Here is a 26,544-nt window from a genome sequence, read left to right as displayed (position 1 = left end):
ACCGTCCGCAGCCCGCCACAAAACATGTGCGTGTCGCACCGCAAACGCCAAGTCTCTCCCGTCTTACATACCCGTCTGCCACAGGTTCCGGCCAGTTTTGAAGGCGCCTCAGGAACGGAGCTACGGAGGACGGCCAGGCGCCCAGTCGTATCTGGAAAATATCCTGTCTGTTGCTTGAAGTCTGGTACAAAACGACAAGGTTTGTAAAGATGCTTCTGACGTTTACAAAACCAGGATTCGTCGCAAATACCCAAGTGCAACCCTATCATGCTTCAAAAAGCGACGCAGAGTCTTCGATTGGCTGTATTATCCGACACTTCACACAAAGAAGCAATGTTATCAGCCCTTCGATGTCGCCCAGCTGCCATGCTTGGCTCGACAGCAATCAGGGGCGCTCGCATTTCCAGGCGGGCGGCTTTGGGGCTTGAAACCTTCTCCACTCAGACGAGAACAACCGTTGCAGAAGCTACTGCAAGGAACGGTGTTTGGTCACATTGTCGTCTCATGCCATCCGTTCCCTAGCGTACTGACGGGTACAACGCTTAGACTCCGTCAAGACTCTAAACTCATTTCGAGTGGGAGGTATAGACGGTGCAAACTCAAAAAACAAGTCAAGAGAAGATCCCCTGACAGTCAGGAATTGGGTTTCGATGGAGTGCAGCCGTTATTGAGGTCTAGCGGATTATCATGAGGGTACAAATTACCGCGATGCTTATGGGCATTGCTTCTGCTTCTACGACGCTCTTCACGACGCTCGTCGCATTCAACTTTGCAACATACATTGATTCTCGTGCATTGCATTTCTCGTATTGTGAGCCCATCTAGCTGGGTTTTGTGGTATCAAATGAAATGCAGATGGCAGCATTGCAGCATTGCAGTGTCCACTTATCTGTCAGCACTTGTTCAAAGATCCTCCTACCGTCCGCAGTATGCAACGATCATACATATGTCGAGACCCATGTACTTATACCTGGATGAGCCTCGACTCGATATATGGTGCTAAAGTCAATACTGCACTCAGGTAGGAGGTTCGTTGATGACAGTGGGTGGTCGTTGTTAATTGATTTCAGACAAAAGAAAATATCGCCACAGGGCCCCCTGAGTTAAGAGTATCATGACCGGGAACTAAGATTCCCGTTCTACAACTTTGACGATAGGCCGTTACATTGGCCTAGATTCCTATAATACTACTGTCCTGGTCCCTGCTCTGGCTGCTTACTTCAAGATCAACTGGCTCTTCGACGAATCACGTCTGAACGACCAATGTCTTCTTTCCTTTGCCTCAGACATCTTCGACTAGTGTCCAGATCTGCAGTCTTCTTCTGGTTTTGCTTCAGCGTGTCTTGGATCGTGTGTGAAGACAAAAAAGAAACATAGCCCACTCTATGTTTGGTCGGGTAGTATCGCCATCTGCACCTGGACCTGGCTCCCTTTTTCGAGATCGCCTCAGAGGCGTAATTAACCTTGCTCGCCGGGACATGGCTTACCAGATCATTAATGATCCAAAAATCCGCATTGACAAGAGATGAAGGCGCTCCACTCGCGGGCTTGAAGAATTATTATCTCACTCAGCACAGCAAAGCCGCACAGATCATATGGAGGAAATGGTTCTCAAGGGTTCAATTTCTCTAAGACATTCTTCATCCCCAAGCGCCTTGCCGCTATCCCGACGCATATTATTGCAAAGTGTGCTTCAGGACGCAGAAATAATGTGCAGTAAGGAAATTTGCCGCTGCTCGAGTCTGCCATTGAGCTCCCAATGCTTTTATTTATTTCCAGATGACTATGGAGTTACCAATCCTCATGCCTTGGCTTTCCTATCTATTTGCTACAGGAACGCAGATACTTTCCATTGTTGGATCCCCCGAAAGTCTACAATCCAGGCTCCATCCTTGGGTTTCCTCCAGAAGGCGCTCCTCTGCGGCCAGCGCTCGCTGACTCCGACATGTCAGACGTACCCCTATCAGCTCAAGCTCCCTTGGTCGGCGGCAACGGTGAGCTTTCCGCGAGCCAATGGGAGGTCTGTGCCTGAGGCTAGCCCTTTCGCGACTTTAGTCTCCAATCTTGGCTGCAACTCTCAAGGGTGTGTGTTATCCCCTGGTGCCTGCGTCTGCACACATGGATTTTACCTCTTGTTGGAAAGGTGACATCGTCCAAATCGGATCTACCAACCTTCATCTGCAAACTCACACGACGATGCTAACACGCGGAGAATCTCCCTCCTTCTCGTCATCGACAACCATCAGCAGCAGCAGTGACCAGCATATCCCTTCCAACATACCAACCTATCAGTTTCGCTCGCTCACATGGTCGACATTTAACTCGCACAGAGCTGTTTACACTAGCGACCCCTCAATATTCGTTCACAAAACACTGGGAGCTAGTTCAGGCCGTTTACGCGCTACACACATTCGACGAGATGTCTCCATTCTCTATCCACAAAAGAGACCAGATTTTTCACGAGAGTGAACGTCCAGGCACGAGGAATAACTCAGCTTGGCCTAGGCGATCCTAATTCACTAGCCGTCGGCTCTTTTCTCTGGTTGATCATAACTAAGAAGAGGATAGAGCTGACACCCCTGTTTCTCACCCAACTCGCTGGGACCGGCTCGCCTCGCCAACAACCGACATGATGACATTCAAGCTTCGAGCCCTATCAGTCTAGACGCCTTGTTCACAGCCTTGCTCGCTGCTACCGTGTCGCCATGATCTTGTCAATGCTTACGGGCGATTTGATTACTGATGCACTTCATTGCATTCCGTCTGCGGTGGTAGCGGTGATGCTATTTATCCCAGTATGAGCCCAGTGTGGTGGTTATGGAATGGTCTTGGAACTTTCCACGCAATATGCATATCCCAGCATATGTCTAGGCAGACTCGCTGTCATATATTACCACGCGTAGCGTAGGTTATTCGTCATTGTTCCTTTTTCCTACCATGCAATTTCTTTTATGAAATGGACGCGAGCCTATCGACTTCTCTCCGCCACACCGGAGACCGTCTATTACTGAAACACAGCATACCCATTACCCTCGAATTTCCTCCTTGAATTTCTCACTGAGGGTCTTGTTCAGTCATCTGCGTCATCCTCAATGGTTCTTTCCATTTCCCCGGTCCCGACCCCAGTCTAGGATCCCAAGTCTCTTTCCCCCGGCCCCTGCTCACACTAACAGTACCAGGCGACCATAATCTCCGCATAACAGCAAACATCAATCCATTTAACCATCGCGATGAAGTTCCATTCATGGCTAGGCCGACACGTGGTCATGAATTCTCTTCAGTTACGGTCCACACCTTCACCTCGGATCGGGTCTTGACGACTCCGTCAATCGCTCAGAAAGTTAAACGTTCCGTTTAATAATTTCCAAGACAGTCCACTCACGCGGGGTTGGTGGATGACAGAAGCAAATATTCCGATCAAGGTTTGGGAACCTGGACTGTTTCAACACGCGACACAAGGCAAAGTAAGGTTGGCAGAGACGATACACGAATTCGGGTTTCGGTCCGACGCCCTATTGTTGGTTTCGGAACAAAGAGCACCGCGGGTCTCTTTGTTCACGATTTCTTGAAGACTCGACTAGGTACATAAGGTTGTATTATCTTGCCGGCGGCACCATGGGACTGCTCACTGCTACCTCGCAAAGTTGCAGAGATTCAAGTTTGAATCTGCATAGTAACAGCAACTCTGGCCAGCAAGTGCCCCAAGGGTCCAGCTGTCAAATCTCTGTCATCCGATGATCGTAGCCGAGATCGCCGGCAGCTGTGTCTTTCCACGCTTATGGTCGGGCAACTATGGTCAGCGGCACTGCCGCAACGGCGAATCTAAAAGAGATCGGCATATGGCAAGACTGCCGGTGCGCTGACTGAGCATACTGCTGAGGAGCCATCTGATGCGTTACTTGTGATCATCTTACACATCCATCAGAGGGAACATTCAAGTGTTTTGTTTAACATTCGTTTCTCGACCCATTATCTGGCAAAGCACATGTTGTCAAGATTCTCTCGGCACACAGACCTATCATCAGAAATGATTCCAGTTACCCCAGTGCGGACTATCGGCGGAGTTCAACTTCACATGACTAGCAAGGTAAACTCCCGAGACCTTTTAAATGAGGCGAACGGCAGTCTTGTTCATACACTTCTGGCAATCTGTCCACAAGTAGTAAGTCTACGGTACGACTTTCTTACCATCATCGTTCCGTGATTAAAGGATGGATCCAGCGGTAAGCGAAAGCGATGAGTCTGGTATCTGATCCGAAGACGGGATGACCTTGTTGGTCTATGTAAAGATTCGTTAGTAATCGTACTAGGTGCCCTTGGTAGTCTGTAACAGTGGTGATATCATTCATACTTCTATAAACCATCTATATAACCTTTCCAAATAAAACAGCCATTGACGCCTTTACCCATGTAACCGCTATCGCTTAAAAACACTGGAACTGGAGAACAACTCTTGGACGACTTCCTCACTGTTGGGTCGCCACTATCATGAGTTGTCTCGGGCATCAAGTATACTTGACTCGCAAAAGCCTGAGAGACGAAATAGATCGTAGTCTTCTATCGTCTTAGATGAATTCTTGAATCATCTATCCTTCGCACCCTAAATCCTGGGTGTTTTGTGGATCCGGTAGGGAGCGAAACTCTCGAAATGAACCGCCTTGGAGTTTTTGGTAGACTTTCATCAGTACCATTAAGGCAAGTCCTGGTCTTGGTTCTTCTCGCTGAACTCCTGTCTCTTGCGGAAAGCGTATCCAGGGTGGCCAGCGTTCAGAAGAAGAACAGCAATGCACATCATACTATGAAGAGTCAGCAATGAGTTTTTCACATGACAGTGATACAACTTACCAAGATTCAAGACCGATATAAAGACCCTCATCTCGGAACAGAGCACTAAAGTACCCTTGTCCAAGCTCAGCAATACGATAACCGCATCGAATAAGAATAAATATCGTTGAAGCAAACAGGAAGATAAGGAACATCACGATGGGCTTATCAAGACGGTCTCGCGAGGAGGATTTGGAGGCTTTGATAACGTAGTCGATGAACAAGGCGCAGAAGCAGATGAGGGTGACGACTTGGAAGATCAGACCGGCCAGGGAGATGTCTTCGCCGGTCTTGACATCTTTGTGAGTTGAGGCGACGCAGGAGAGGGCGCCGCCGACGGCTTGGAGGATGAGGGAGACGATGTCGGAAGGGATGAAAATCCAGTAGAAGTACTGAGGTGGGAAACGAGAGATATTTGGGTCGACATGGTTGATACTGGTGAGTGTCAGTTGATTCCTTGATAGTTGGAGTGAGTAGTTGACTTACACCTGGGATAAGAGGACATAGATAGCCGCAGAGAAGAAGACTGGCGCAACGGTAATACAAACTATCAGAGTTAGTAAATCTTCCTTCAATCCTACTAGTGAGCACATACTAATCTGCATCAAAAAGCCATTAAAGTCAAAAGGATTATCATGGATAATAAAACGTCCAACATATCCGATAATCTCGAGTATACAACCCGCAATCATGCTCGCCATGAACCCCCACGTCCGCATCCGAATGCCTTGGAAAGCATGGATGATTAATGATAACCCGAAGACGCCTGCGAAGACGGCGTTAGCGGGGATGCTGGGTTGATATCGTAGAATGCTCGCTTCGAGGGGACATGTGTCGAGTGTGCAGTTGGCGTCGGGGCCGAATGAGATGAGCCCGTTGGGCAGCCTTGACATGCTCATTTTGGTGTTCGTTTATGGTAAGGCAGATAATCAAGGATTTATCTGGATGGTATGAATAGTATTGTATGGTTGTGAGCCAAGTCTTTGTACTTCGACAGTCGGTGTCGTTATAATAGTTCTTGTCTTGTGTGTTGTATTAGACGATATTATACTTTGACTTTCTATATCCAATACAACGGCCCTTCCGACCCTTTTAAAGAGCCACAGTTTCAGGTTTTCAAGATCTGAAATCCCCCCGTCGGCCCAAACATCTCCAATCCGGCTCCGCGGACAGTCACACATAGTTACGTCGTCACTTCTGTCACTCTACAGGTTTTGTTTCCAATGCAGTGGATACCAAGAATTCAGCTGCGGTGTGGGTCGGACACTCCGTTGCATCCGGGCTCGGGCGTCCGCGGGCGGCGGCAGTATGAGGCTGAGTTTAAGTTTCTATATATGGTATAATTGGAAGATCTGATAATGACGGGCTTAGATGGCGTATGAACAGGCATGGGAGTCATTGAAGGGTTCGGTATGTGGGAGGATGATGAGTACGATTGGGGAATCGTCTCGGCAGTTTTCGAGGCTGGTGAGTACTGAGGCGATTATATGATGTTGAAGAGTAACGTCTGATGACATACATATCAATTAGAAAACTACCGACTCATAATTAACTGTTACAGTCTGTCGCGCATGTATACCTCGACGTAACTCAACCGAAGCGAATGGTCCCGTTGGGCCCATCCCGGTCAAATGTCACCTTTATTTTAGACTTATTTCACGATGCCAAAGCTCAGATATTTCCGGAACTATCCCAATTGAGTCTTTCATGTTAGTTAGTGCCGTTGCGGCAGGCTTTGAAAACCCTTGTCGTGATAAACTATGTCGTTTGTAGGGTAAACTTGACAGCTGGGATAGCTAAAGATTGAAAGCTGCAATAAAATGCCGAAGTAATCTTTATCTCCGAAAAGTCTGCTCTGAGAGTGCGCGGTGTATACAAGAATAGAACTATTGACCTTTGATATTCTCCGACGTCTTGAAGTCAATTCTCGGGCTCGGCCAAGACGGCGCTGAGTCTTGGCCCGGAACGGAGCCGGAGTTGAAGAATATTCTCGGGCTCCGGACCGACGACATTAGAAAACCACAGACCCGAAGTTTCGGTCGATATTACATACAATCTCGTTTTGTTTGTAAATTGCTTATTCTCGTATCTTTATTAATAAACGCACATTCCCCCTGCCAAGATGTCTTGGTTGAATCAGTTAACCGAGCGCGGAATAAGTCATTGCTTAACCGTAAGCGCGGTTCTACCTTTCGCCCGTCTTTAAGAACATGGATACTCCTTTCTGATATATGAATATCGATGCCTACCTGCTACGTAGGCTATCACCATTATCGTCCATAGACATGTAAACACTTGTCTTGAAGGTAGGGCTGACTGACTCAAGGCTTACAGTCATGACGCAGGAGGCAACATACATTGAAGCGATATGAGCAATAAAATACCATGCTATCATGTTAATCTCGTCTCGAGTTATAGACATTGGACTTGATCACGAGCCTCAATATTCTCTGCAGGTGATCTCTATCTGTAGCTCAGATCCAGTGGAGTCATCTATCCACTATCGTCACGCGAAAATAGCTGCCCCGCCCCCGCTCATCCCGTAAGCGGCGGTAGTTTCGACGCCCACTCTTCACCCGTTTTCAGCTCTCATCAGCTGCTATCATAGATTTCTTCAACTACACCTACCAATACTTTTCTTCTCGAGACTGCTAACCTTCGTTGATTTTCCTTCTTTCTCCTCGAATACCTAGCTTCTCCAGACGTACGAGGGTCGTTACCCCGAGACCTTCGCAGCCATGTTTGACCTTTTTCCTATGCTCTTATCGTAAGTTTTAAGCTTCGGCCTTATCACGCTTCGTCATGAGACGTCATTGCGCAACGACTCACGATGTCAATGGATCTGATTAACTGACTATTCGTCTCTAATAGTTCTGTCGCTTCATTTCTGTTTCCCATCTTTGCATCTTATAAAGCACTCAACTCTCATGATCCCGCCCAGCTTACGCCATGGTTGATGTACTGGGTCGTCCTCAGCTGCTGTCTCCTTGCTGAGTCTTGGGTCTGGTTCATTATCTCATGGTGAGTACAAATATCCCACGAGAAGTAATTCCTTATACTTACGCGCGCGCAGGATCCCATTCTATGGTTACTTCCGCCTAATGTTCCTCCTCTACCTCATCCTCCCCCAAACCCAAGGCGCCAAATTCCTCTACGAGGAATACGTACACCCCTACCTTGAAAAGAACGAGACGCAGATTGACGACTTCATTGCAAGCTCACATGAGCGCTTGACTGCTGCCGGAATATCTTACCTCAAGCTCGCCATCGAGCAGTTCAGAGTCAAGGTCCTCGGACTCCCACCCTCCGAGCCCGAGTCGCCTCCTCCCGAGACAAACCAGGGTTACACGCAATCGCTTCTCTCACGATTCAACGTCCCCGGTTCGCGATGGGCCGCCAACAACAACGGTAACGCCGGTACCGACTTTTACAGCCTGCTTTCCAGCGCTGTAGCTGCTGCTACCAGTGCAGGTGCTACCACCGGTGGAAGTGGTCAATCAGCTGGTACCAGGACGATGGGCGGAGAACCTAGAAACCCCGAGGCGTTGATTCCCCCGCATCTGCGCGAGTCTGGTGCAAGGATGGACTTTATCTCCACACAGCGCGATCGTTTAAATGTTCTTCTTTCCGCACTCGATCGCGAAGCACAAGATCTCCGCTCCGAAGCTCAGCGCGCTCAAGAAAACACAGGTCCTCGCCGCGATCCCATGGCATACGGAGGCTACGGTAACAACGATGACGAAGAGCCTACCCAACGACCGCCTAGTGGACTGAGTGGATGGAGTGGTATCAGCAAGAGCCGCAGCGAGACGGACTTTGAGAGAATTGATGCCGATACCAGTTCGGATGATGACCGTCAGATGCGCAGGAGAAACATGGGAGCTGGGCAGAGGAACACATCAGGCTCGTGGGTTCCCTGGGGCTGGGGCGGTGATGCCGCGCAAGGAGGCGCCAGCTCGACTGGAAGAGAAAGATAGGTACTTCGTTCTGGAAAGTGGGTTTTGCAGGAGTTTGGGTCTTGCTATTAGACATGGTGTTTGCCTTTTGATATGGCCTCCAATGGAGGATCACGGTTCCAACCAATGGACATGCATATCTATAGACGAGAAGTTCGGTGTACATATCCCATGCTTCTCAAAACCCGGTTCGCATTGGCCCATCCATTTCCTCTGAATATCTACAGTATCGCTCCATACGCCCGTACCATATCTAGCTGGTACTTCTACTGTACCCAATCGTACATACATAACCATATCATACATGCCATATTTTACCGTCTATGCAAAAATAAAGCGAGGGGAGTTTTGTAAGGTGCTTAGACAAGCTTGTAAGGATACACTGCCTCAGCAAGACCCTTCTTGTACCAGAATGTCCTCTTCTTCTTGGTAGTCGCGTGCTCAACCCATCGCTCCTCCATGTAGTTCTTTCTGAACCAGCGGATGAAGACGGGATCCCACAGCTCAGAGGCAATGCCGAGATCCTTGCAGCAACGCATCAAGGCGTTGGACTTGGCACCCTCGATAGCAGCGGGGACACCCTCAGCGCTGAAAAAGTTGTTTTCACCCTGGGATTGGGATACCATACTTTCGTACGTTAGCAATTGTTATTTCCAGTGCACATATGTCGAACTTACCGGCCGTTAACAATAAGGGCATACTCTCGCGTGACAATGTTCTGTCCCACGACAACCTCTCCACGATGAACCATGCCCCATCCCATAGGTCCAAAAGCCTCATTCAAGCGTCTTCGGTACTTGACTTCGGGTAGATAGATAATGCCATCGGGCTTAACCTCCACATCGTCCACATCGACAGGTCTTGACAGAACCTCGCTCTGCTCAACGGTGACAGGCTTGACTCCAAGACCATAAAAGCTCTTCTCCCAATTAATTTCATGTGTGCTCTCAACATCCGTCTCGCTAGAGTCGCTCAATGTGTTCTTCGACGTAAAAACAGCCGTGTGAGGGTTCGCTAGCTTGCTGCTAGCATTCGTAGATGCAGGTTTGGGAGGGAAGGTCGTTGTTCTAGGCGCAGGAGCAGCAGGCTTCGCAGTAGTAGAAGCTCTCACGGGCGCAGGTCTCGTTGTAGGAGCGGATCTAGCGGTAGTGGTAGTTCGCGGTGTGTATTTGGGCTTTGTGATGACATCTTCCTGGTTCACTTCCGTAACATCTTGGGAAGGGTTTTGCAGGGTAACGTCTGCCTCGGCGGAGAAGAATCGAGCGATCGAGCGGTTGTACTGAGAAGGGATTTGTCTTCGGGCAGCGAATAATGTTCTTCGAGGCACGAACATTGTGAATATGTGGTGTTGTGAAGGTTTTTGTGGCTTGGAGATGGAAGCTTGCGTGAAGCTCTGGCGATAATTTGAGATATGACGGGTGCATAGATTGTCCGGTGGGGACAAAGACAGTGTGGAGACAGTGTTGAAGAGTCATGATGCCTTCATTATTGGCGATCTGAGAGGTAAGATAGTCTAATGTGTTTGTTGTACACTTTTATACAGTATTGATACATGTTCCCATCTACAGTTACATTCCATAGAGTTTCTTAGTTATCCTTGGTCGCTGTGCGCTCATCGTTGTTGTGAGATTTCCAGCACTGTTTGAATGCCTCCATCTACAATAATGTCAGTCGAGTCCATGACAATGTAAACACCAATAGAAAGAATTGGTATAGATAGGAGGAGATGAAAGAGTAGAATATTTAAGAAACTCACCTCTGCAGTGCATGCGCGCCAATCCTTCTTCTCAAAATAGCAATCCGTCATTTTGGCATTCTCATCTAAGTTGATGAGCGTTAGCAATTCGTCCCTTCCCCAACAAAACAGAGACACAACAAAGTCGAATAGTCACGGTCTTGAGTCAAAGACTTCTCATAAACCTCATCCATCTTCTTTGCTTCTTTTGCCTTTTTTGTGTCGATATTACTTACCTGCGCATCCGGTGCTAAAAATCCGCTTGTCCCTACATCGGCGGTTAGAAAGGCCTCGGCTTTCGGGAAAAGAGTAACTTGTACTCACCACTCATCTGGCTCATCATCGTCTTCGGCTTGTGCACTCCGTTGCGCATTGTTCTCTTCTTTGGTCATCTTTTTGATCTGTTCACAAACGAACGTGGTATTTGAGTCGGATCGCTTTGTGTTGTTGAAAAGAGGTTAAAAGGTGGTTCGAGGGGCGGAGATTTGGTTAAGGCGAGATCTTAGCAAAAGTCAAGTGACAACATTCATCCGATTGTACGACAAAATATCTAGGAAGTCACTCAAAACTTCACCATGGCACCGGCTAGGTTGAATGTGCTTGTTTATACAGGTTGGACTTCTTACATTCTTTACGTGGAATACCCCTCACTGACTCATTAAGGCCTTGGTACAACTGTTGAGTCAGTAAAGCATTGTATCTGGTCTCTTCGTCGTCTGCTCGGACCAAACTATGCTGTCATCCCCATCACCGAGAACATCGTCCTCAAGGAACCTTGGCAAGCAACATGTGCTTTAATCGTCTTCCCAGGTGGCGGCGATCTTGGCTACTGCCAGGCTTTGAATGGTGAGGGGAACCGTCGCATCAGCGACTATGTCCGCCGAGGCGGTTCATACCTGGGTTTCTGCGCTGGTGGCTATTACGGAACTCAGAGATGCGAATTTGAAGTTGGAAACAAGCCCATGGAAGTCGTTGGACGAAGAGAGCTGGGTTTCTTTCCCGGGACATGTCGAGGTGGTGCGTTCAAGGGCTTTGAGTACAAGAGCGAGAAGGGAGCTAGAGCTGTGCGATTGACTGTGGCGAAGGATGCTTTTGAGCAAGAGGTTTCTTCCGAGATTACATCTTACTATAACGGAGGCGGTGTTTTTGTGGATGCTGCTTCGGTCAAGGACAGGAAGGTTGAGGTTCTGGCTACCTATGATGAGGAGATTGATGTTGATGGTGGGGATGGGAAGGCAGCGGTTGTTCTCTGCACTGTTGGTGATGGAAAGGCTTTGCTTACTGGGCCTCATCCTGAGTACGGACTGCACTCTGTGCCGTCTATCTACAGATTCGCTAACGTTGTATAGGTTCGCAGCCGCCAACTTGAACCCCCAGCCAAGTCTCCCCGGCTACGACGAACTCGTTAGCCAACTCGCAGCCACCGACAAAGATCGAGCCACCTTCCTCAAAGGCTGTCTCACAAAGCTCGGTCTCGAAGTTAGCCCTCACGAAGCAGGAGTACCATCTCTATCCCGCCTTCACCTCTCCTCCATCTCCGACACAGGTGTATCAGAGTTACTAACCGACTGGAGCGACATCATCGCCAAAGAAGATGGCGAGGAGTGGATCCGCGCAGAGACGGACAGCTTCCACATCCAGAACGAAGACACGATCTGGAGTCTTGAAGGACTTCAGCAATCGCTACCTGATACGAATGAGTCCAGTATTTCTGAGAATGGCAGTATTGACTATAGCAAGATCACCAAGAAGATCGTTCCTCATGAGAAGGGTCTTCCTCATCCTAAGCTTACGCCGCATTTCAACCACGGTCTTTTCTTCTCGAGTTTGAAGCGCTATCGACAGATTGAGCCGACTGCGAGGAACTGGGGTGAGGTGCTCATGTATGGCGAAGTCGTGACGAGCACAAACACTATGCTTGAGAAGTATGACCACCCTTGAACCACTGGAAACCGAAATCTAACGAAGACCAGGAACCCGAAACTGATGCCCAAGCTCCCCAGCGGCTTCACCGTTTCTGCCACAACTCAAGTCGCCGGTCGAGGTCGAGGTTCCAACGTCTGGATCGCTCCTCCTGGCATGCTCATTTTCTCGACCGTCATAAACCACCCCGCCCATCTCGCCGTGTCCCGCCCTGTGGTGTTCATCCAGTACATCACAGCTATTGCTGTTGTTGAAGCTGTCCAATCTTATGACCGCGGTTACGAGAACATTCCCATCAAGCTCAAGTGGCCCAATGATATTTGTAAGTCACATTGCTAGCTGCAGAAGAATTGAAGCTGACATATCCAGATGCCCTTGATCCTACCAAATCGAAAGAGAAACCCCACTACACCAAAGTCGGTGGTATTCTCTCCCAGTGTCTCTATTTCGATGGTAACTACCAAATCATCCTCGGCGTCGGTGTAAACACCCTCAACTCCCGTCCCACAATGTCCATCTCCGATCTCGTGCCCCCCGGTGCACCTGATCTCCACGTCGAGACCCTTCTAGCCCGCGTTCTCACTCGTATAGAAGCCATTTACGCACAATTCATTCGTGAAGGCTTCTCAAACGATCTTGAAGCGCGTTACTACCGCCACTGGCTGCATACAAGGCAGGAGGTTAGTCTCGAGGCGGAGGGTGGCGTGAGGGCGCGCGTGTTGGGAATTACAAAGGATTGGGGAATGTTGAAGGTTGAGGAGATAGATGCTAGTGGAAGAGCCGTCGGGAAGACTTGGTCTTTGCAGAGTGATGAGAATAGCTTTGATTACTGGAAGGGGTTGGTTAGGAGGAAGACGTAAGTCACAAACCACATCTAAGAACTCATATAAATATATCTTCTATTCGATATGTACCGGACAAGCTATCATTTGGCGCACTAGAATCACAAGACATTAATGTTCCAACTAGATCAAACAAAAACCGTGAATGCAAGAAACAGAGCTGTAGATTCACATATATAAAATAGCCAACATCCTCCACATCGCACAGTTATTGCCTTATATCATCCCATCCCTCAGGCACATAACCCGGGTTGGTCTCTGCAAGTGGGCGATTATACGGCCCATGATGGTGGTCGAAAGGTCCATTGTCAAGCCTGATGTTGATGTTATTCTGGTTGTCTCTAGAAGGTGCTTTTCTCCTGCTACGAACAACGAGAGATATCAAGATCAGAATGATGATCATGAATGCAAAAATGGCACCAACTATTACACCTGCCCACTCGGCACCGGACGTAGATGGTTCTGGGCTACTTGACTCGGTTGGCCATGACCACTCCGCCGAGCTTGTGGTGGTAGACCAGATACTGCTCGAATCTGAGCTACTACTGGATAGATCGTTGTGACTTGAGGTGCTGATCGTTGTAGCGTCAGGACTCTCCGCGGTTTGGCTCAAAGTAGTACTTTGACTTGATCTGATACTTGAACTCGACGCAGTACTTTCGCTCCTCTGGGCGGTACCATCAATTTGGGTCCACCAAGGGCTGTGTGGTAGGAGGCTTATTGGAGGCATGATAACTGAATTTTTTGTTGAAGATTCGCTGGTAGTAGTGGTATCATCCGGCTCAGTCGTAGTAGTGCTCTGCTGTGGTATAGGGATTGTGAATATGCTCTCGATAGTCGACCAGGGCCAGCCTCCTGTACCATCAGTAGTGTCTGTACGGGCTCTCACGATAAACGTCATTTCATCCCCCACAACGACTTGTACATCGCCAGACTCAGATGTATAGCGGGAAGTATATGCAGGTAAGGTTTGGAACGGTTCCATGCCTGGGGGAATGGTTTCGTACAATTTGCCAGAGAGGTCGATGTATGAACGGGGCTTGTTCCTGTGTTGAGGCCGGGTTGTCGGGGAGGCGTCATCTGGGGGATCTTGTTGATTCTCCATCGTCAAAGGTAGAGATAGAAACTTTGTTGAAGTCGTCTTGAAGGAGTCTAGTTATTGGAGGTTGTATGTATTAGATACGAGAGGTTGTTCGGTTCAAGGGGCTTGTGTTTCTTGTACAAGAACACAAGGACCAAAGTTGGGAATTTATAACCACCGAGAAAATCCAACTGCGATACTTAGCACTGACTATTGGACATACAAAGCTGCCTATCGTTGAATAGAGCGATTGCTGGTCATTGATTAATAGACGAGTGTTTGCGTTGAGATGAACCTAGCCGAATCACTACGCGACGGAATGCACTTCTTTGGACAGAAGTAGCCGTTTTTGTTCACGGTAGATAATCGACCTCATTCGCCTACAAGAAGCGATAACACTGAGTCGGTCATCTTTTTGGCATCCTGTTCACCCTTATATATGCCTCTGGCATAGCCTCATAGCAGCCCATAGAACAGTAAGGCGAACCTATGCACGTATCTTTGCAAGGCCCCTTGAATCATCTTAGTATAGTTGAAAAGTACTTAAAGTCCATAGGACTCCTCCCTTAGACCAATATCTCTAGATATATACCGAACTCGGTTCAATACTAAACACCACACGAGAACATACGATGCCTCTACGGTTCCCGGTAGTTGAGTACATGTAGGCGAACTAACACTCTTACTCTGGCATCTTCTTACCTTTGCGTTAGGAACGAAGCAAACCACCAGTTTCCAACCACTGCAACGCAGAATCCGATCCAGGCTAAGTTCGAGGATACGTACGGAATGCTAAAGCAGCAAGAAACGGAATCCCACTCGGGCAACTTGGAGACTCATACCTACGTCTCTTCAGAAACATCTAGTTATTCTGTTATCGGAGTTACTACGATAGAGAGTACCTTCGCGACTACGGTGTTCCCAAGCGAGACACCGTCTTCAAGTGAGCCTCCAACGTCGGATTCTGTGGCCGAGATTCCCCATACGGTCACTCTCGAACATACTTCGACCATAACCATGGAGGATACACCCACCATTTCTACCGTCTTCTTACTAGACCCTTCCGATATCATCGCTCCAGGAGTAACTCATATAATCCCCTCGAACTTGCCAACTTCGACCGCTGCGCCATCTTCGAAGTCTCTTCTGAGCACCGTTGAGTTGGTTGGCGTTGTGATCGGTACACTATGTCTACTAGCCATGCTATGTATCCCAATACTATTCGTCCTATGGCGACGTCGACGCTCCCCTCCGTCAGACAGCCAGAACAATATTAACATAAGAGTCAATAACGACGGCAGATCTCGATGGTCACATTCAGACGACTCTGTGCCAACTCCACTGCCAACAGCTGAACCCATAAAACTTAAGGAGATAAAGACAGAGACAGTGAAGAGACCTCTCACTCGTGTTATGAGCCCACCACCGCACTACAACGACTATTGGAAGGGAGAGAATGAAGATTATGAGATGGGAGTCAGAGGCACTGGAGGTGAACCCTCTGGATCACAGTATTCCGAGCCTCAATACAGTGATCCTAAGGGCAAGGGAAAGGCGCGTGACGACAGTTGGAATTAAGTGATTGTAGTCACCTGTGGTAGCCCTACAGATTGGGTTTGGGTTGGTGGTGTTAACCTTTTGACATATTCCCACGAGATATCGCGAGATCAGACATAGGAAAATATTTTATTTAGAGCACATAGAAACATGACCCTTAAGCTTAAAGAGCTTTCGCCTTACAATTTGTCTCATGACAGTGAAAAAAAAACCCAATTTAGGTAGGTATAGCGAAAGCTCACACGCTTCATCGCACGGACATCCCTTGTCTCAACCATGATCGTCCGTCCGTGAAAGAGAGGAATACACGTCTTTTCTGAGACGCTGTTTGAATAAGAGCTGCAAGATCGCCTTGGTGACTTGTTCCAGAATATCATATCCCCATGCGTAGTCGTGTGACGTGACAAACACTCTCATGATGCAGCAAACAACTGACGCAAAACTCAACGAGCATGCATTCACCAAACCTTCATAAATAGCACATTTCATTATAAAAAGCTTGTTTGGAAGATCAAGCTCTCAGACAAATAATAAAATGGTTCTTCCCCCGGATTGTGAGGTCTGGTCGCAAACTTCACCTTCATCTCTCACCCAAACATCTCAGCTTTTATCCAAGCTATCCTTACATCTTAACCCTGTTTAAAGATAACAGTTGGAAATATGTTCAGACATAGTCTCCTACTTACCAGCACAGTACTGGCAGCATCCTATACTGCTGTAGCGGTTTGTACAGATAGGTTTGGATATGTTTCTAAAGGTGGTTGTGATACGCCGCCGTAAGTCAACCCGATTGAGATACTCATCATAAGTCATTTACTAATATGTCTCGCCTTTAGAGAATGGTACATTCCATACTTTCAAGAAGACGACTCAATAGCAGCCGAGATTCCAGAAGACGACACAAGAGTAGCCGATATCCCAGATCCCGAACCTATCAATACGCCTTCAAGAAGGGCAAGACCTGAAATCCCAGAGCCCAAGCCAGCTTTCCCTGACATTCCTGGATGGGCCACCCGCTTTCTCGAGCCGACAACTACAACTACCACCATTCCCACCGTTATCTTCCCATCCATTGTTCCGCCGACTCAGATATCTGTGGGTGTCACTAAAGTCTTCATCACCAGGACAGCAGCATCGCCGCAATGGTCAACTCTACCAGACCCTGATGAGAATAGTCCTGCAACAGAACCGAGTCAGTCGAAGACAATCTCAGAGCCAACTAAAACAATTTCTGGCCCTCCAAAGGCAACTGCAACAGCGACACCTGAGAAGTCTCGTACTTGGATAGGCGCGACAGTAGGTGCCATTGTAGGAGGTATCGCGTTCCTGGTTCTGGCCTACTTCATCGTGTTCTACGCCTGCCGACGCTATAGAAAGAAGGGTGACAAAGATCCCGCGCCTCAACCAGAAATCATCCATCCTTTCAGGAATGTACAGGTTTCCCCTCCGAGGCCTCAACGGCCTGCAGATCCTGTATATCATAACCCTGGGCCCGCTGTATATCGCAACCAAGCGATCCCTGAGCACCAGGACCCTACAGCTACCGAACATGAGAATCACACGGCTCCTGTACCTCAGAACCCTTGGACCCCTGTCCAGCGAACCGCTATGTCACCTAGACGTCAGAGCGTGTCGTACTTCAACACCGACAGTCCAACTCTTCGCGGAGACCGACGTAGTGCATGGGGAGATGCGTTCCGAGCGTGGATGAGGGTACCTGATCGGGTCTCTCGAAACAATGAAGATATGAGTGAGATTGGCCAGCCAGCGGGGACATATCCTGCTCTTATCAATAGCCCTGCGCCCCCTTCTCCTTATACTGAGAGCCTATACAGTCAGAATGGGCCGGCAGTGAGGCCGCATAGCTCGCGCCCGCTTGGTGGTAACTGGATTTGATCTTGGTCGTTTGCCGCTGGAGTTTGGAGTAGGTATACCCATATTGGCTATTTCGTTCAGTCTTTTTCATGACTTATCGCCACCAGCGAAGTCCTTAATAGAATCCATCAAACATACCTCTTTCCTAACTGTCGACTCATCTCAGATACATCTGAGCTATATGCCGAGTATTGTGAATAATGCCAAATGTGCTGTTGATCTCCGCATTTTGTGTAAAGTCCCATCGAGCCGCCACTCTCTCACTTGTAACAAATTGATAGCCCAAATACGCCGTTCAATATCGTACAGTTGTATTAAACATAAGATAGCATAGGTCGTCTTTTTTCTTCGTCTAAGATCCAACCTCGAGCGGCTCATCACGCCACCGATAACCCAATAAACGCCGTGCCATGCCGCAGTCGAGTGAAGATGTACATGTATACATGGAGAAACTCCCTCCCTCTCCGAAAACCCCTCATAACTCCCATCACGAGGCCCTGTGTCGTAGTCCAAAGGCCAAATCGTACAAGTGCGGTATGCCGCTTTTTGTTTTCCGCCGGACAATATTCTTCTTCTGCTCAATATCCAAGGGGATGTGACTAGTCCTTGTAGACCTTGGGCTTGAAGCCTTCTTTGATCTCGGCCTCTTGTTCCATTTTCTCCCTTATAGGACCAATCTCTCGTTCGAATCGTTCCTTTGCTCTCACAATCTTGCTCTGGAGGTAGAAACTGCCGCCCTTTTGGGGTTCGTTGGCGTCGAACAGTTTCTTGTAGCGGGACATCACTTCCTCGACGTTGGCTTGTCCACCAGCTGGAGGCTTGACGTTGAGGATCTTGCATGCCTCATCGAGGGTCATGCCTGAGGAAAGAGAGGCTCCGCCGGAGGTGTTGCCAGCCTTGGCCTGGGCGCGCTGGTAGGCGGAAGCAGCTTGAGCCTGCTTGTAGGCGGCGACGAAGGATCGACCGAGAATTCGGGAGCCTGTCAGGAAGGCTGTGACGACGAACTTGTGCGCCTGTGAACCAAGAGTGTTAGCAGGCTAATTTATCGAAGGCGGCGAATCGAGATATAAAAGTCATGACAAGACCTGGTGTAAGCGCATACCATTGTGAAGTGATTATGGGGGAATTCGAATGTCGGAAGGAGAAAGGTGGAGATATCGCCCTAGGAAGCGACGTTGAAATAGCGTAGCGGCCCTCGTTCGCAACGAGGAGGAAGATCGGATCGTGATGGCGCTCTCGAGACTTTTTCCCCGGGTGCAAAGTTGGGTTTGCGGATCATTCCGAGGTCGGAATTTTGCACCCGCCGAACCACCGGCAGCCAAAGACCTTCCGGCGATTAGCCGGTCATGTCGAGGTGGGGGACTTCACCGTGATTCACCGAGCTTCACCGAGAGAATGCCCCGCGATGGAGCTTGCAGAATGGATATAGCTGACCGCAATGAAGGTATTGAACAAAATGATAGAAACAAGTGAGAAAATAGTTTGAGATTTTCTTCAAGTGCTATAGTACTTGGCAATATTTTCATACAGTGAATCAGTCCTTCTTACACATATTTGGCCTAGGATCTTCATTTTGTAAGCAATTCCTGTCCTACTCAGCAGTCTTATAGGGTAACTCACAGACAATCAGAATAATCCAACTTATTCCCCTTTCAATCACCTAAGGAAAATAAAATGGCATCAACTCCCCAAGACGTAGCTGTCTTATTGCAGCGTGAGGGCAGTGGAGTTTCACCAGATGCCTATGACGCAACCAACGAAGCTCAGGATGCTGTCACAAGAAGAACAAAACTATTGTCCCCAGTTCTTGAGGCTCTTAAATCGCAAGATGCTTCGACACTAGAAGATACAGCGAAGGCATTGGGTGATGGAAGCCGAGATGGTCAGTTACTCTCACAGTTATTCTAAACATTGCTGACTTAGTTACAGTTGCTTGGAGATTACCCTATGGTGATTCAGGCCTCCTCGAGTTCTTTCTTGATATCCTTGCATCTGAGGAACCGCAAAGTCATGGCGTGAAGGTCCAGGCTTTGCGTGTAACCGGAAACTCCTGTGCAGACACAGATGCAAACCGGGCTCGTGTTGTCGAGGGGAAATACATCATTCCTTTCATCAACCATCTTCAGGATAAGAGCCTTGTCCCATACTTGATTCCCGTTCTCTACAATGTTCTTGTGGAGTATGGTAAGTAATCTCTTGACTGGATGGAGTTCAGAACTGACATCCTTAGAACCCGCTCAACGTCTTGCATCACAGTCTAGACTAAGCAGTCATCTCATTGCTCTTCTGCAATCACCCAACCTGTCCGACTACAGCCCTCTGGTCGCCTACTTTTGCAAAATCCTGGCTCTTCTCATTACCCAAGATGGCGAGGCAGATCTTGCAGACCCCGACACGGTCTCTACTCTCCTCAAGCTGGCAACCAGCCCCGACCACAGCTCCGATATCGAGGACTTCATGGCCCTTGTGTCTACTGCAGCCAGCTACCTCGCCAACGAGTCTTTCCAGGAGCGACTCCTGAAGTCAAAGCAGTTGGACGTCTTTGTCAAGGCTTTCTACATCGCACACACTCAATTCGATGCAGAGCTTGATGATGAGGATACTGCCAAGGAGCTTGGACAGCTTTGTACTTCGCTTCTTACGACACTGGCTGATCTCACTGGCAGCGACTATTTCCCTGCTCTCTACGCCCTCGAGAGTTCTGTGCCCCAGTCTCTGATGAAGTGGTTGAAGGAACCTCATGTCATTCTTCAGTCAGCTGCTTGTCTAGCTCTTGGCAACCTCTCCCGTTCGGACCAGGCTTCAACTGCTTTTGTTCAGAAGCATCAGGTTCATGTTCCTCTCATGGCTATCCTCTCTGACAAGGAGATTACTGATGCCCAGCTACTTCATTCTACACTCTCATTCCTAAAGAACCTGGCAATTCCAGCACAGAACAAGCCAGTGCTTGGAGATCTGCTAGAGCCTGAGAGTGTACCACGGATATTGAACATCGACACTCTTCCTCAGGTTCAGTTTTCGGCTGTGTCGCTAGTCCGCCTGCTTCTTGTCAATTCTCCTGACAATGTCCGTCGTATCACAACACCCAGGACTGTAGAGGTTGAGGGGTCTTCAAAGAAGCACACAACTGTGCACGATATTATCTCCTTGTTTGAGCGCTCTGACACGGAGCCGACCAGACTCGAGGCCGCACGTAGTGTTGCTACTGTGTGCCGTGTACTCCATACTGCACCTGTCGATGAGGTCCTTTCAGGATATAACTCTGAGAACTCAGAGACACAGTCGAGAGACCTGTTTTACGCTGAGCATGATCTTTCCCAAATACTCTCTTTCCTGATCACCCAGGAGAAGTGGCCCATTCTCAAGTCTGAGGCATGGTTCGTCTTTGCTCTTCTATCACGATCCAAGGATGGCGCACATGTCGTCGCAAAGGTACTCGATGTGGCTGGAGCCATGGATGCCTTGAACTTTGCAGTCACTGGTAAAACCAAATCAGACGACCAAACACCTCAAATCGAGGCTGGCGAGCCTGAGGTTCCTCCAGCTATCCCTGAGGAACTTGCCCTGGAACCTCAACAGGTGGACCCCAAGCAGCAGGCCAACATGGCCAAGGTGGATAGAGAAAATTGTCTGGTGCTGTGTACCGAGATTGTCAAGAATGGGGAGACCCTCGAATCAGCCCAGATGAGTCACCTGCAAAGTTTGATTAGACAGGGAACCGAATTGCTAGGGAAGAAGGCGGATGAGTAGATTTAAGCATAGATAGGATACGCACAAAATAGCAATAGACATCACATCACAGCGAGCATGAACCGAATTGAGATCATAACAAGTAACTTTTAACAAGCAGAGACACCATATGCACTTAATGCATCCATTGACCGAGTGGTATGACAGAACAAAGCCGGTGATCATGCAGTAAATTTCTTGAGCTGGACCTAGAGTATCCTTCCTCCAACCCAGGCCAGGCCTTTCATCAGAGCCTCGAACCGACGTTGCCCATGCCTCAGTGACATAAAGAGCAAAACCCTCAAACACCAGTTCCCTTTTTGCAAGTTTATTTCTTGGCCGTCTCGGCCTCGGCAGCATCGCGAATGCGCTTCTGGCGGGCACCCTCGTAACGGGCGTTGGCACGAGTGACACGGAGAGTTCGGTAAGCACCGGCCTCGAGGTTCTTGGGCATATCGCTCTTGGAGATCTCCTTGAAAGCGATGTCGGTGGGGGCGATAGGGAGGGCAGCGGAGATCTGAGAAACCTTCTCGATCTTGGAGACGTCGGTCTTGGTGTCACCCTTCTTGGGGGCGTTAGATCGGCGGGGAAGGAGGATCAGCTTCTCCTGGTAGGCCTTAAGACGGGCGACGTTGGCGGCAAGGGACTCCTCGCTGAGGTTCTGGCGGCGGAAGTCGACGGCAATGCCGATGGTGGGGGCGAAAGCCTTGGGGATACCGGCCTCCTACAAAGACAGTCAGATCTGGTCGATTTCGAACATTTTTCGAGTCGTTTTGATTCGACTCAGATATTCTTCATACCTTGAGCTCAGCCAGGGTGAAACCACGGCCGGAGCGGACACGACGGTTGTACTTGATGGTAGGGCATCGGACAACGGGTCGGAGCTTGTCGACAGGTCGGGGAGCAAGGGCAGCGGCCTTGGCCTGACGAGCTGTGCGTCTTCTGCTCTTCTTACCGGGCTATTCCAATAGTCAATATTTGTGTGCCTTTCAAGAGTTTCCAGAAAACCGAATCATCATCGTTCTTCTCGTCGGGAGTGTCGCCATACCTGGTCGAAGTGGGTTCGAACCCGGCGTTGCCAATCCTTGCGGAAATCTATTCGAGGAGTCAGTCCCTCGTGTTCTCTTCTATCACGTCGTTCATCGTGGGTTTGGTGGTGACTAACGGTTGCTGACGAGCTTCTGGTTGTATCGGATCGTCTGTAGAAATTCGAGTCAGCGAATGCTGGCAAATACGATGGCGATAATCATCTCATCGCATCGCAATGGGCGCGTATATCCATACCATTTTGTCGGCTTACCGTGCTCCGATTGTCGTTGTCGGGTCGTGAGGCGTGGAAATTTCGAAGAGTCGAGGCTTGTCAAATTCCATAGAAGGGTTTTCGTGCCCTACGCTGCAAAAATCTGGTGGGGTCTAGCGAGCTTAGCGGCAGGTGCGGGTCACGTGCTGTGGGCTTTTTTTGCTGGTTGCACCTTCTCAAAATTTCAAATTTCATGAGCGGGAAAATGTTGGAGCGGAAGCCGTGTCGGACCTGCATGGATGGTCTAGAACTGTGGAGACGTCATTGAAGGAGATGGCGCTGCCTCCAGTCGTTATCAGACAAGAGCTTCAATTGGAGGTATGTCGAGGAGATATTCGTATTGGATTGAGTGCCCAAAAGCAGATCAATGAAATCGTCTTTGTGAAAGGTCTATCGATACAAGAAGCATAATCTTCTATTGTTTTTTATTGAGTTTGACTCTTGCAATTTTACTGTTCTGAAAGTGTATATCCAGCATATGGATCTTGTCTTCCAGGAACTAACCACGCGGAGATGTCTGGTCACCAGGTTGTCATTAAAGCCTATCGCCATGACGGTCTCATATGATATGGAAAACTAGTCAGAAAAAAACATTACACTCTTCCCTTTGAATTGATCAAACCGGTACAGAGATTGGTTGTGTTCATCTAACATGTACTGCAATTGGCATCTAACAAGCCTAAGCCACTGGCTGTTTTCATCGCTAATTGAGCGCATAGCAAAGTAATCAACACAGTCGAGGCGAAACCTACTGATATGTGCGCAGTAGTAAAATTAGCCGGTTCTCTTGCGACAAGCTTTTGCAACAGAAACCATACTGGGCCAAGGGCTGTCTGGAGTAAATGCTCACTGATTCAACGAGGCGACGGCGGTTGTCGAACGTGTAAGTGAAACGAAGAACCTCGCCATCAAACTCCGTTCTCTAGGTGCATACAGAACACAGCTCTTTTCCCCTCTTCCGCAATGCCATCTCAAGACTGGAGTGTAATGGAGCAAATCCATTCTTGGGCCAAAGCTTTTACTCCCGAGCACAAACACATATGAAGTTAAAGTGTCTGGTGGCTCTGGTCCCGTTAACTTGAAGTACCTACAGAGACTCGGGACACATGGTGATGCGAGCACTGAGCCAAAGCAGGCACCGCGTGAATGGAGGTAGTCCAATAGATGCCATGTGTTAATAACACAATTCAATCAGTGATGCGTCTTTATAAACAGCCTGTTCAGAATAATCCATACCAATTATTCACGACAGTTGGAGGTGTAGGTTATCACATACGATAGACAACAGGCTGTCGCACCAACAAGTCCTTCTCCAACCACAGTTGGCGGTGATTGTGACGCTAGTGAAGTCTCCTCTTTAACACAAACACTTCAAAAGCTTGTTTCCCTTGAAGACAATCACTGTAGAGTAAACACATTTTTATGGAAAGAGCGTTTCGGTGATACTTTGACACTTGCTCGCGGTGCATGCACAATTTCAGGCAACCGTGCAAGTGGTCCTTCCGCAGGCAGTAATTTCCGAGCCCTTACGCGCGCCTCAGGTTCAAGGCATCAAGGAGGGCTCCAGAAATCTATAAAGCCCGCTCTTCCTCGCCCGCTTTTGATTTCGATTTCCTTTTCTCTTCATACTTACCTTGTTCCGAGGAAGCCAGATCAAGAATTGGTTTCCTCAGTATGGAAGGCCTGCATTGCACATCGCGGAGTCGTTTCTATACTCCATTGCCCTTCGGGGCCATGGGGGGCGCAATTTTTGATTTTCTCCATGACTTTTCATTATGTTGGTGGCTTGATGCCGTCTCATGAAGAAGAGTTTGTAGTGTAATAGTGATGCTTCCGTTGAGTTGTATCCAGTGCTGTCGGAATGCTTCTCTGCATGTTTAGACGTGTCTCGAAGTAATCAAGGTAATCTAGTCCATGTATCGCGCTGTCCGTAGAAGCTCGGCGTAGGCGAGGTTGATGCTGTTGATCGTAGGTAGAAGTGAAGGTCACGATATTTGCTTGGAGGTGCTGTTGCGTCGAGGTCAGCTTGACCTTTCGCCTATCGCCTCCGCGGGCCCCAGTCAATTCTCCATGAGCTTTTCTCTTGCGATGCCCCAAGATTTCACATGAAGGGCAGCGGCTTGTATAGTGCGTGCGTCGCTTGTCTGCTCGTCAAGCGCTTCCGTAGATGCTAGAGAGTACCAGACTTCACGCAAGATCCCATAGATTACAAGGCGCCGCATGCTCACCAGCCAAATAGTCTGCCGGCATGAAGGATATGCATACAAATATCAGATAATCAATCATCAATAACATCATTATTTTGATCTCAGTGAACCTTTGTATGTTGTCTGCAGCCCACCTCCTCTAACCCGAACCTACGCCGCACCAATCAAATACCCACAATTCCTCTCTGCACGCCAGTTTAACGACCCGAAAAATCTCATGACACCACTTCCCACTCCATCCCGAGTCGACAACGACGAGACCCCACGATCGACCGCAAAATTGGGTTTCCTACAGCCGCCCATAGAGATCAATTGTTTGCTTTCTCGAGATTATAACAGCAGCAATGGCTTCTAAAATCGGCCCCAGGACCGTCAAGGACGCCACCCGCTTTACGTCCACAGTCCCCCACGCAACCTCCAAAACCGTCCAAAGAACAGCGCGCATCCCAGGCGAGACACCCGAGCAGCGCGTGAGGAGACTGCGTCAGGCTCACTTGGCTGCTCAGAATGCTCAGGTTAGCAAGGCGGATAGGATCATTGATGCGGGAAGGAGATTCTTCGATGTTGCGCATCGATTTACTGTGGGAGGCATTGTGACATTCACAGGTACGCCAGTATGACGAAATAGACATTGCCGGATAGTGTGCTGATGGAGGATCAATAGTTGTCGCTGGTGTTGTCTCTGTATACTCCGTCTGGGACATGGTACAATATAACCGAGCCCGCCGCGCCGAATGGGTCGAAGCCCAGAAGCGACTCGAAGCCGATGAGCTCGCCATGGCTCGTCTTGCTTATATCAAGGGCGAAGCTACCGAGGATCAGATTCTTCTCGTCGAGGAGGCCAACCAAGCAGCCGAAGCACGAGGCGAGAAGCTACCACCCCTGCTCGCCGCTCCCGAACACCGCACACATTTCGAGGAGAACATCAAGCCTACATTCCAGGGCAAGACCGAAGATAGCGCTACAAAGACATCAAGTGGAAAGGGCGTGTTAGGTGTTTTCTCTGGTGTGTTAGGAGGTGGAGCGAAGAAGGAGGAGGTTAAAGAGGAAACAACACAGGGATTGGCAGAGGCACAGACACAGTTGACGAAGCTAGCCGCTGACGGCAAAGAGAAGCTGGACCAAGTGATCCAAGCGGAGCGGGAGAATCAACAAAGAGGAGGCCCTCTAGACCAGCTAGGCGCACAGCCTGCGGCTTCTGGCAAGTCATGGTGGAAGTTCTGGTGAAGTGTATAAAATATAATTGGAAAGACAAACGGCTGGCAACACGAGGCATACAAAGCGGGCTGTACGTGGTGGGAAGGCAACTAAAAGGAGTGTATCATATGTGTAGATTGGCAGTGCATTAGACGGCGTCGGGGGACCATCTTGTATGTACCATTAAGGGGAAAACCCTACTTTACCATCTATTCAATATTAAGCGACTAAACAGTAACATAGTTCCTGAGATGCTTGAGTGAGATATGGAACGCTCAGTCCTCGGTGTTGCAGACTAACTCTTCTAAGACCAGGGAC

At 48.8% G+C, this 26,544-nt stretch overlaps 12 protein-coding genes across 12 annotated transcripts; 6 read left to right on the top strand and 6 right to left on the bottom strand.

The window, feature by feature from the left end:
- Positions 1-4,339: 4,339 nt before the first annotated feature.
- Positions 4,340-5,909, bottom strand: B0J16DRAFT_342921 (RTA1 like protein-domain-containing protein). Its single transcript, XM_046127946.1, has 4 exons — positions 5,420-5,909; positions 5,311-5,371; positions 4,846-5,259; positions 4,340-4,796 (listed from the first exon to the last, which is right to left on the bottom strand). Exons 1-4 carry the CDS (start codon positions 5,721-5,723, stop codon positions 4,691-4,693), a joined length of 885 nt encoding a protein of 294 aa, XP_045983553.1. The 5' UTR covers positions 5,724-5,909; the 3' UTR covers positions 4,340-4,690.
- A 1,490-nt stretch (positions 5,910-7,399) lies between these two features.
- On the top strand, positions 7,400-8,970 carry B0J16DRAFT_144424 (TB2/DP1, HVA22 family-domain-containing protein). The gene is made up of 3 exons (XM_046121939.1): positions 7,400-7,591; positions 7,696-7,845; positions 7,898-8,970. The coding sequence occupies exons 1-3, from the start codon at positions 7,563-7,565 to the stop codon at positions 8,799-8,801; spliced, it is 1,083 nt and encodes a 360-aa protein (XP_045983552.1). The 5' UTR covers positions 7,400-7,562; the 3' UTR covers positions 8,802-8,970.
- B0J16DRAFT_144404 (mitochondrial genome maintenance MGM101-domain-containing protein) lies at positions 8,971-10,185 on the bottom strand. Its single transcript, XM_046121938.1, has 2 exons — positions 9,458-10,185; positions 8,971-9,407 (listed from the first exon to the last, which is right to left on the bottom strand). The coding sequence occupies exons 1-2, from the start codon at positions 10,111-10,113 to the stop codon at positions 9,140-9,142; spliced, it is 924 nt and encodes a 307-aa protein (XP_045983551.1). The 5' UTR covers positions 10,114-10,185; the 3' UTR covers positions 8,971-9,139.
- A 1-nt stretch (position 10,186) lies between these two features.
- On the bottom strand, positions 10,187-11,136 carry B0J16DRAFT_144403 (uncharacterized protein). The gene is made up of 4 exons (XM_046121937.1): positions 10,840-11,136; positions 10,752-10,783; positions 10,537-10,601; positions 10,187-10,436 (listed from the first exon to the last, which is right to left on the bottom strand). The coding sequence occupies exons 1-4, from the start codon at positions 10,905-10,907 to the stop codon at positions 10,368-10,370; spliced, it is 234 nt and encodes a 77-aa protein (XP_045983550.1). The 5' UTR covers positions 10,908-11,136; the 3' UTR covers positions 10,187-10,367.
- B0J16DRAFT_144428 (biotin-protein ligase) lies at positions 10,960-13,372 on the top strand. The gene is made up of 5 exons (XM_046121940.1): positions 10,960-11,127; positions 11,179-11,812; positions 11,865-12,440; positions 12,489-12,760; positions 12,808-13,372. Exons 1-5 carry the CDS (start codon positions 11,091-11,093, stop codon positions 13,296-13,298), a joined length of 2,010 nt encoding a protein of 669 aa, XP_045983549.1. The 5' UTR covers positions 10,960-11,090; the 3' UTR covers positions 13,299-13,372.
- Positions 13,373-13,488: 116 nt separating this feature from the next.
- Positions 13,489-14,611, bottom strand: B0J16DRAFT_399765 (uncharacterized protein; the record flags this gene model as incomplete). Its single annotated transcript, XM_046132461.1, has 1 exon — positions 13,489-14,611. Exon 1 carries the CDS (start codon positions 14,383-14,385, stop codon positions 13,489-13,491), a length of 897 nt encoding a protein of 298 aa, XP_045983548.1. The 5' UTR covers positions 14,386-14,611.
- A 382-nt stretch (positions 14,612-14,993) lies between these two features.
- On the top strand, positions 14,994-16,109 carry B0J16DRAFT_415225 (uncharacterized protein; the record flags this gene model as incomplete). The annotated part of the gene is made up of 2 exons (XM_046133503.1): positions 14,994-15,025; positions 15,075-16,109. 2 exons carry the CDS (start codon positions 14,994-14,996, stop codon positions 15,937-15,939), a joined length of 897 nt encoding a protein of 298 aa, XP_045983547.1. The 3' UTR covers positions 15,940-16,109.
- A 469-nt stretch (positions 16,110-16,578) lies between these two features.
- B0J16DRAFT_399762 (uncharacterized protein) lies at positions 16,579-17,814 on the top strand (the record flags this gene model as incomplete). Its single annotated transcript, XM_046132460.1, has 2 exons — positions 16,579-16,694; positions 16,755-17,814. 2 exons carry the CDS (start codon positions 16,579-16,581, stop codon positions 17,812-17,814), a joined length of 1,176 nt encoding a protein of 391 aa, XP_045983546.1.
- Positions 17,815-18,392: 578 nt separating this feature from the next.
- B0J16DRAFT_320681 (Pam16-domain-containing protein) lies at positions 18,393-18,898 on the bottom strand (the record flags this gene model as incomplete). The annotated part of the gene is made up of 2 exons (XM_046125591.1): positions 18,393-18,806; positions 18,896-18,898. 2 exons carry the CDS (start codon positions 18,896-18,898, stop codon positions 18,393-18,395), a joined length of 417 nt encoding a protein of 138 aa, XP_045983545.1.
- Positions 18,899-19,317: 419 nt separating this feature from the next.
- B0J16DRAFT_144370 (armadillo-type protein) lies at positions 19,318-21,874 on the top strand. Its single transcript, XM_046121936.1, has 4 exons — positions 19,318-19,368; positions 19,424-19,675; positions 19,723-19,977; positions 20,024-21,874. The coding sequence occupies exons 2-4, from the start codon at positions 19,468-19,470 to the stop codon at positions 21,541-21,543; spliced, it is 1,983 nt and encodes a 660-aa protein (XP_045983544.1). The 5' UTR covers positions 19,318-19,368; positions 19,424-19,467; the 3' UTR covers positions 21,544-21,874.
- B0J16DRAFT_342907 (ribosomal protein L13e) lies at positions 21,464-22,954 on the bottom strand. The gene is made up of 6 exons (XM_046127945.1): positions 22,807-22,954; positions 22,688-22,721; positions 22,571-22,617; positions 22,323-22,481; positions 21,569-22,246; positions 21,464-21,486 (listed from the first exon to the last, which is right to left on the bottom strand). The coding sequence occupies exons 1-5, from the start codon at positions 22,807-22,809 to the stop codon at positions 21,851-21,853; spliced, it is 639 nt and encodes a 212-aa protein (XP_045983543.1). The 5' UTR covers positions 22,810-22,954; the 3' UTR covers positions 21,464-21,486; positions 21,569-21,850.
- A 2,199-nt stretch (positions 22,955-25,153) lies between these two features.
- Positions 25,154-26,541, top strand: B0J16DRAFT_342903 (cytochrome oxidase c assembly-domain-containing protein). Its single transcript, XM_046127944.1, has 2 exons — positions 25,154-25,635; positions 25,694-26,541. Exons 1-2 carry the CDS (start codon positions 25,374-25,376, stop codon positions 26,254-26,256), a joined length of 825 nt encoding a protein of 274 aa, XP_045983542.1. The 5' UTR covers positions 25,154-25,373; the 3' UTR covers positions 26,257-26,541.
- The last annotated feature ends 3 nt before the right edge of the window (positions 26,542-26,544 follow it).

Source organism: Fusarium flagelliforme (assembly GCF_020744385.1).
Source record: "Fusarium flagelliforme strain FIESC 12 MPI-CAGE-AA-0113 chromosome Unknown B0J16scaffold_4, whole genome shotgun sequence".
Lineage (NCBI taxonomy): Eukaryota > Fungi > Ascomycota > Sordariomycetes > Hypocreales > Nectriaceae > Fusarium > Fusarium flagelliforme.
The sequence above is the reverse complement of the archived record's forward strand: the minus strand, read 5'-3'. Positions and strand labels throughout refer to the sequence as shown.

Excerpts from the sequence above, each read along its gene's own strand:
- B0J16DRAFT_144403 (XM_046121937.1), bottom strand. The coding sequence starts at position 10,907 with ATGACCAAAGAAGAGAACAATGCGCAACGGAGTGCACAAGCCGAAGAC. Across the intron at positions 10,784-10,839 it reads GATGATGAGCCAGATGAGTG|GGACAAGCGGATTTTTAGCA; the intron begins GTGAGTACAAGT and ends CCGCCGATGTAG. Across the intron at positions 10,602-10,751 it reads TTTTAGCACCGGATGCGCAG|ATGAGAATGCCAAAATGACG; the intron begins GTAAGTAATATC and ends TCATCAACTTAG.
- B0J16DRAFT_342903 (XM_046127944.1), top strand. The coding sequence starts at position 25,374 with ATGGCTTCTAAAATCGGCCCCAGGACCGTCAAGGACGCCACCCGCTTT. Across the intron at positions 25,636-25,693 it reads AGGCATTGTGACATTCACAG|TTGTCGCTGGTGTTGTCTCT; the intron begins GTACGCCAGTAT and ends GAGGATCAATAG.
- B0J16DRAFT_144404 (XM_046121938.1), bottom strand. The coding sequence starts at position 10,113 with ATGTTCGTGCCTCGAAGAACATTATTCGCTGCCCGAAGACAAATCCCT. Across the intron at positions 9,408-9,457 it reads GCCCTTATTGTTAACGGCCG|TATGGTATCCCAATCCCAGG; the intron begins GTAAGTTCGACA and ends AACGTACGAAAG.
- B0J16DRAFT_342921 (XM_046127946.1), bottom strand. The coding sequence starts at position 5,723 with ATGAGCATGTCAAGGCTGCCCAACGGGCTCATCTCATTCGGCCCCGAC. Across the intron at positions 5,372-5,419 it reads TGGCTTTTTGATGCAGATTA|TTTGTATTACCGTTGCGCCA; the intron begins GTATGTGCTCAC and ends TAACTCTGATAG. Across the intron at positions 5,260-5,310 it reads TATGTCCTCTTATCCCAGGT|TATCAACCATGTCGACCCAA; the intron begins GTAAGTCAACTA and ends GACACTCACCAG.
- B0J16DRAFT_144370 (XM_046121936.1), top strand. The coding sequence starts at position 19,468 with ATGGCATCAACTCCCCAAGACGTAGCTGTCTTATTGCAGCGTGAGGGC. Across the intron at positions 19,676-19,722 it reads GGGTGATGGAAGCCGAGATG|TTGCTTGGAGATTACCCTAT; the intron begins GTCAGTTACTCT and ends ACTTAGTTACAG. Across the intron at positions 19,978-20,023 it reads CAATGTTCTTGTGGAGTATG|AACCCGCTCAACGTCTTGCA; the intron begins GTAAGTAATCTC and ends TGACATCCTTAG.
- B0J16DRAFT_144424 (XM_046121939.1), top strand. The coding sequence starts at position 7,563 with ATGTTTGACCTTTTTCCTATGCTCTTATC. Across the intron at positions 7,592-7,695 it reads CTTTTTCCTATGCTCTTATC|TTCTGTCGCTTCATTTCTGT; the intron begins GTAAGTTTTAAG and ends CGTCTCTAATAG. Across the intron at positions 7,846-7,897 it reads GTCTGGTTCATTATCTCATG|GATCCCATTCTATGGTTACT; the intron begins GTGAGTACAAAT and ends ACGCGCGCGCAG.
- B0J16DRAFT_144428 (XM_046121940.1), top strand. The coding sequence starts at position 11,091 with ATGGCACCGGCTAGGTTGAATGTGCTTGTTTATACAG. Across the intron at positions 11,813-11,864 it reads CTTACTGGGCCTCATCCTGA|GTTCGCAGCCGCCAACTTGA; the intron begins GTACGGACTGCA and ends AACGTTGTATAG. Across the intron at positions 12,761-12,807 it reads CAAGTGGCCCAATGATATTT|ATGCCCTTGATCCTACCAAA; the intron begins GTAAGTCACATT and ends TGACATATCCAG.
- B0J16DRAFT_342907 (XM_046127945.1), bottom strand. Across the intron at positions 22,482-22,570 it reads TTCGAACCCACTTCGACCAG|CCCGGTAAGAAGAGCAGAAG; the intron begins GTATGGCGACAC and ends CTATTGGAATAG. Across the intron at positions 22,247-22,322 it reads TCACCCTGGCTGAGCTCAAG|GAGGCCGGTATCCCCAAGGC; the intron begins GTATGAAGAATA and ends CTGTCTTTGTAG.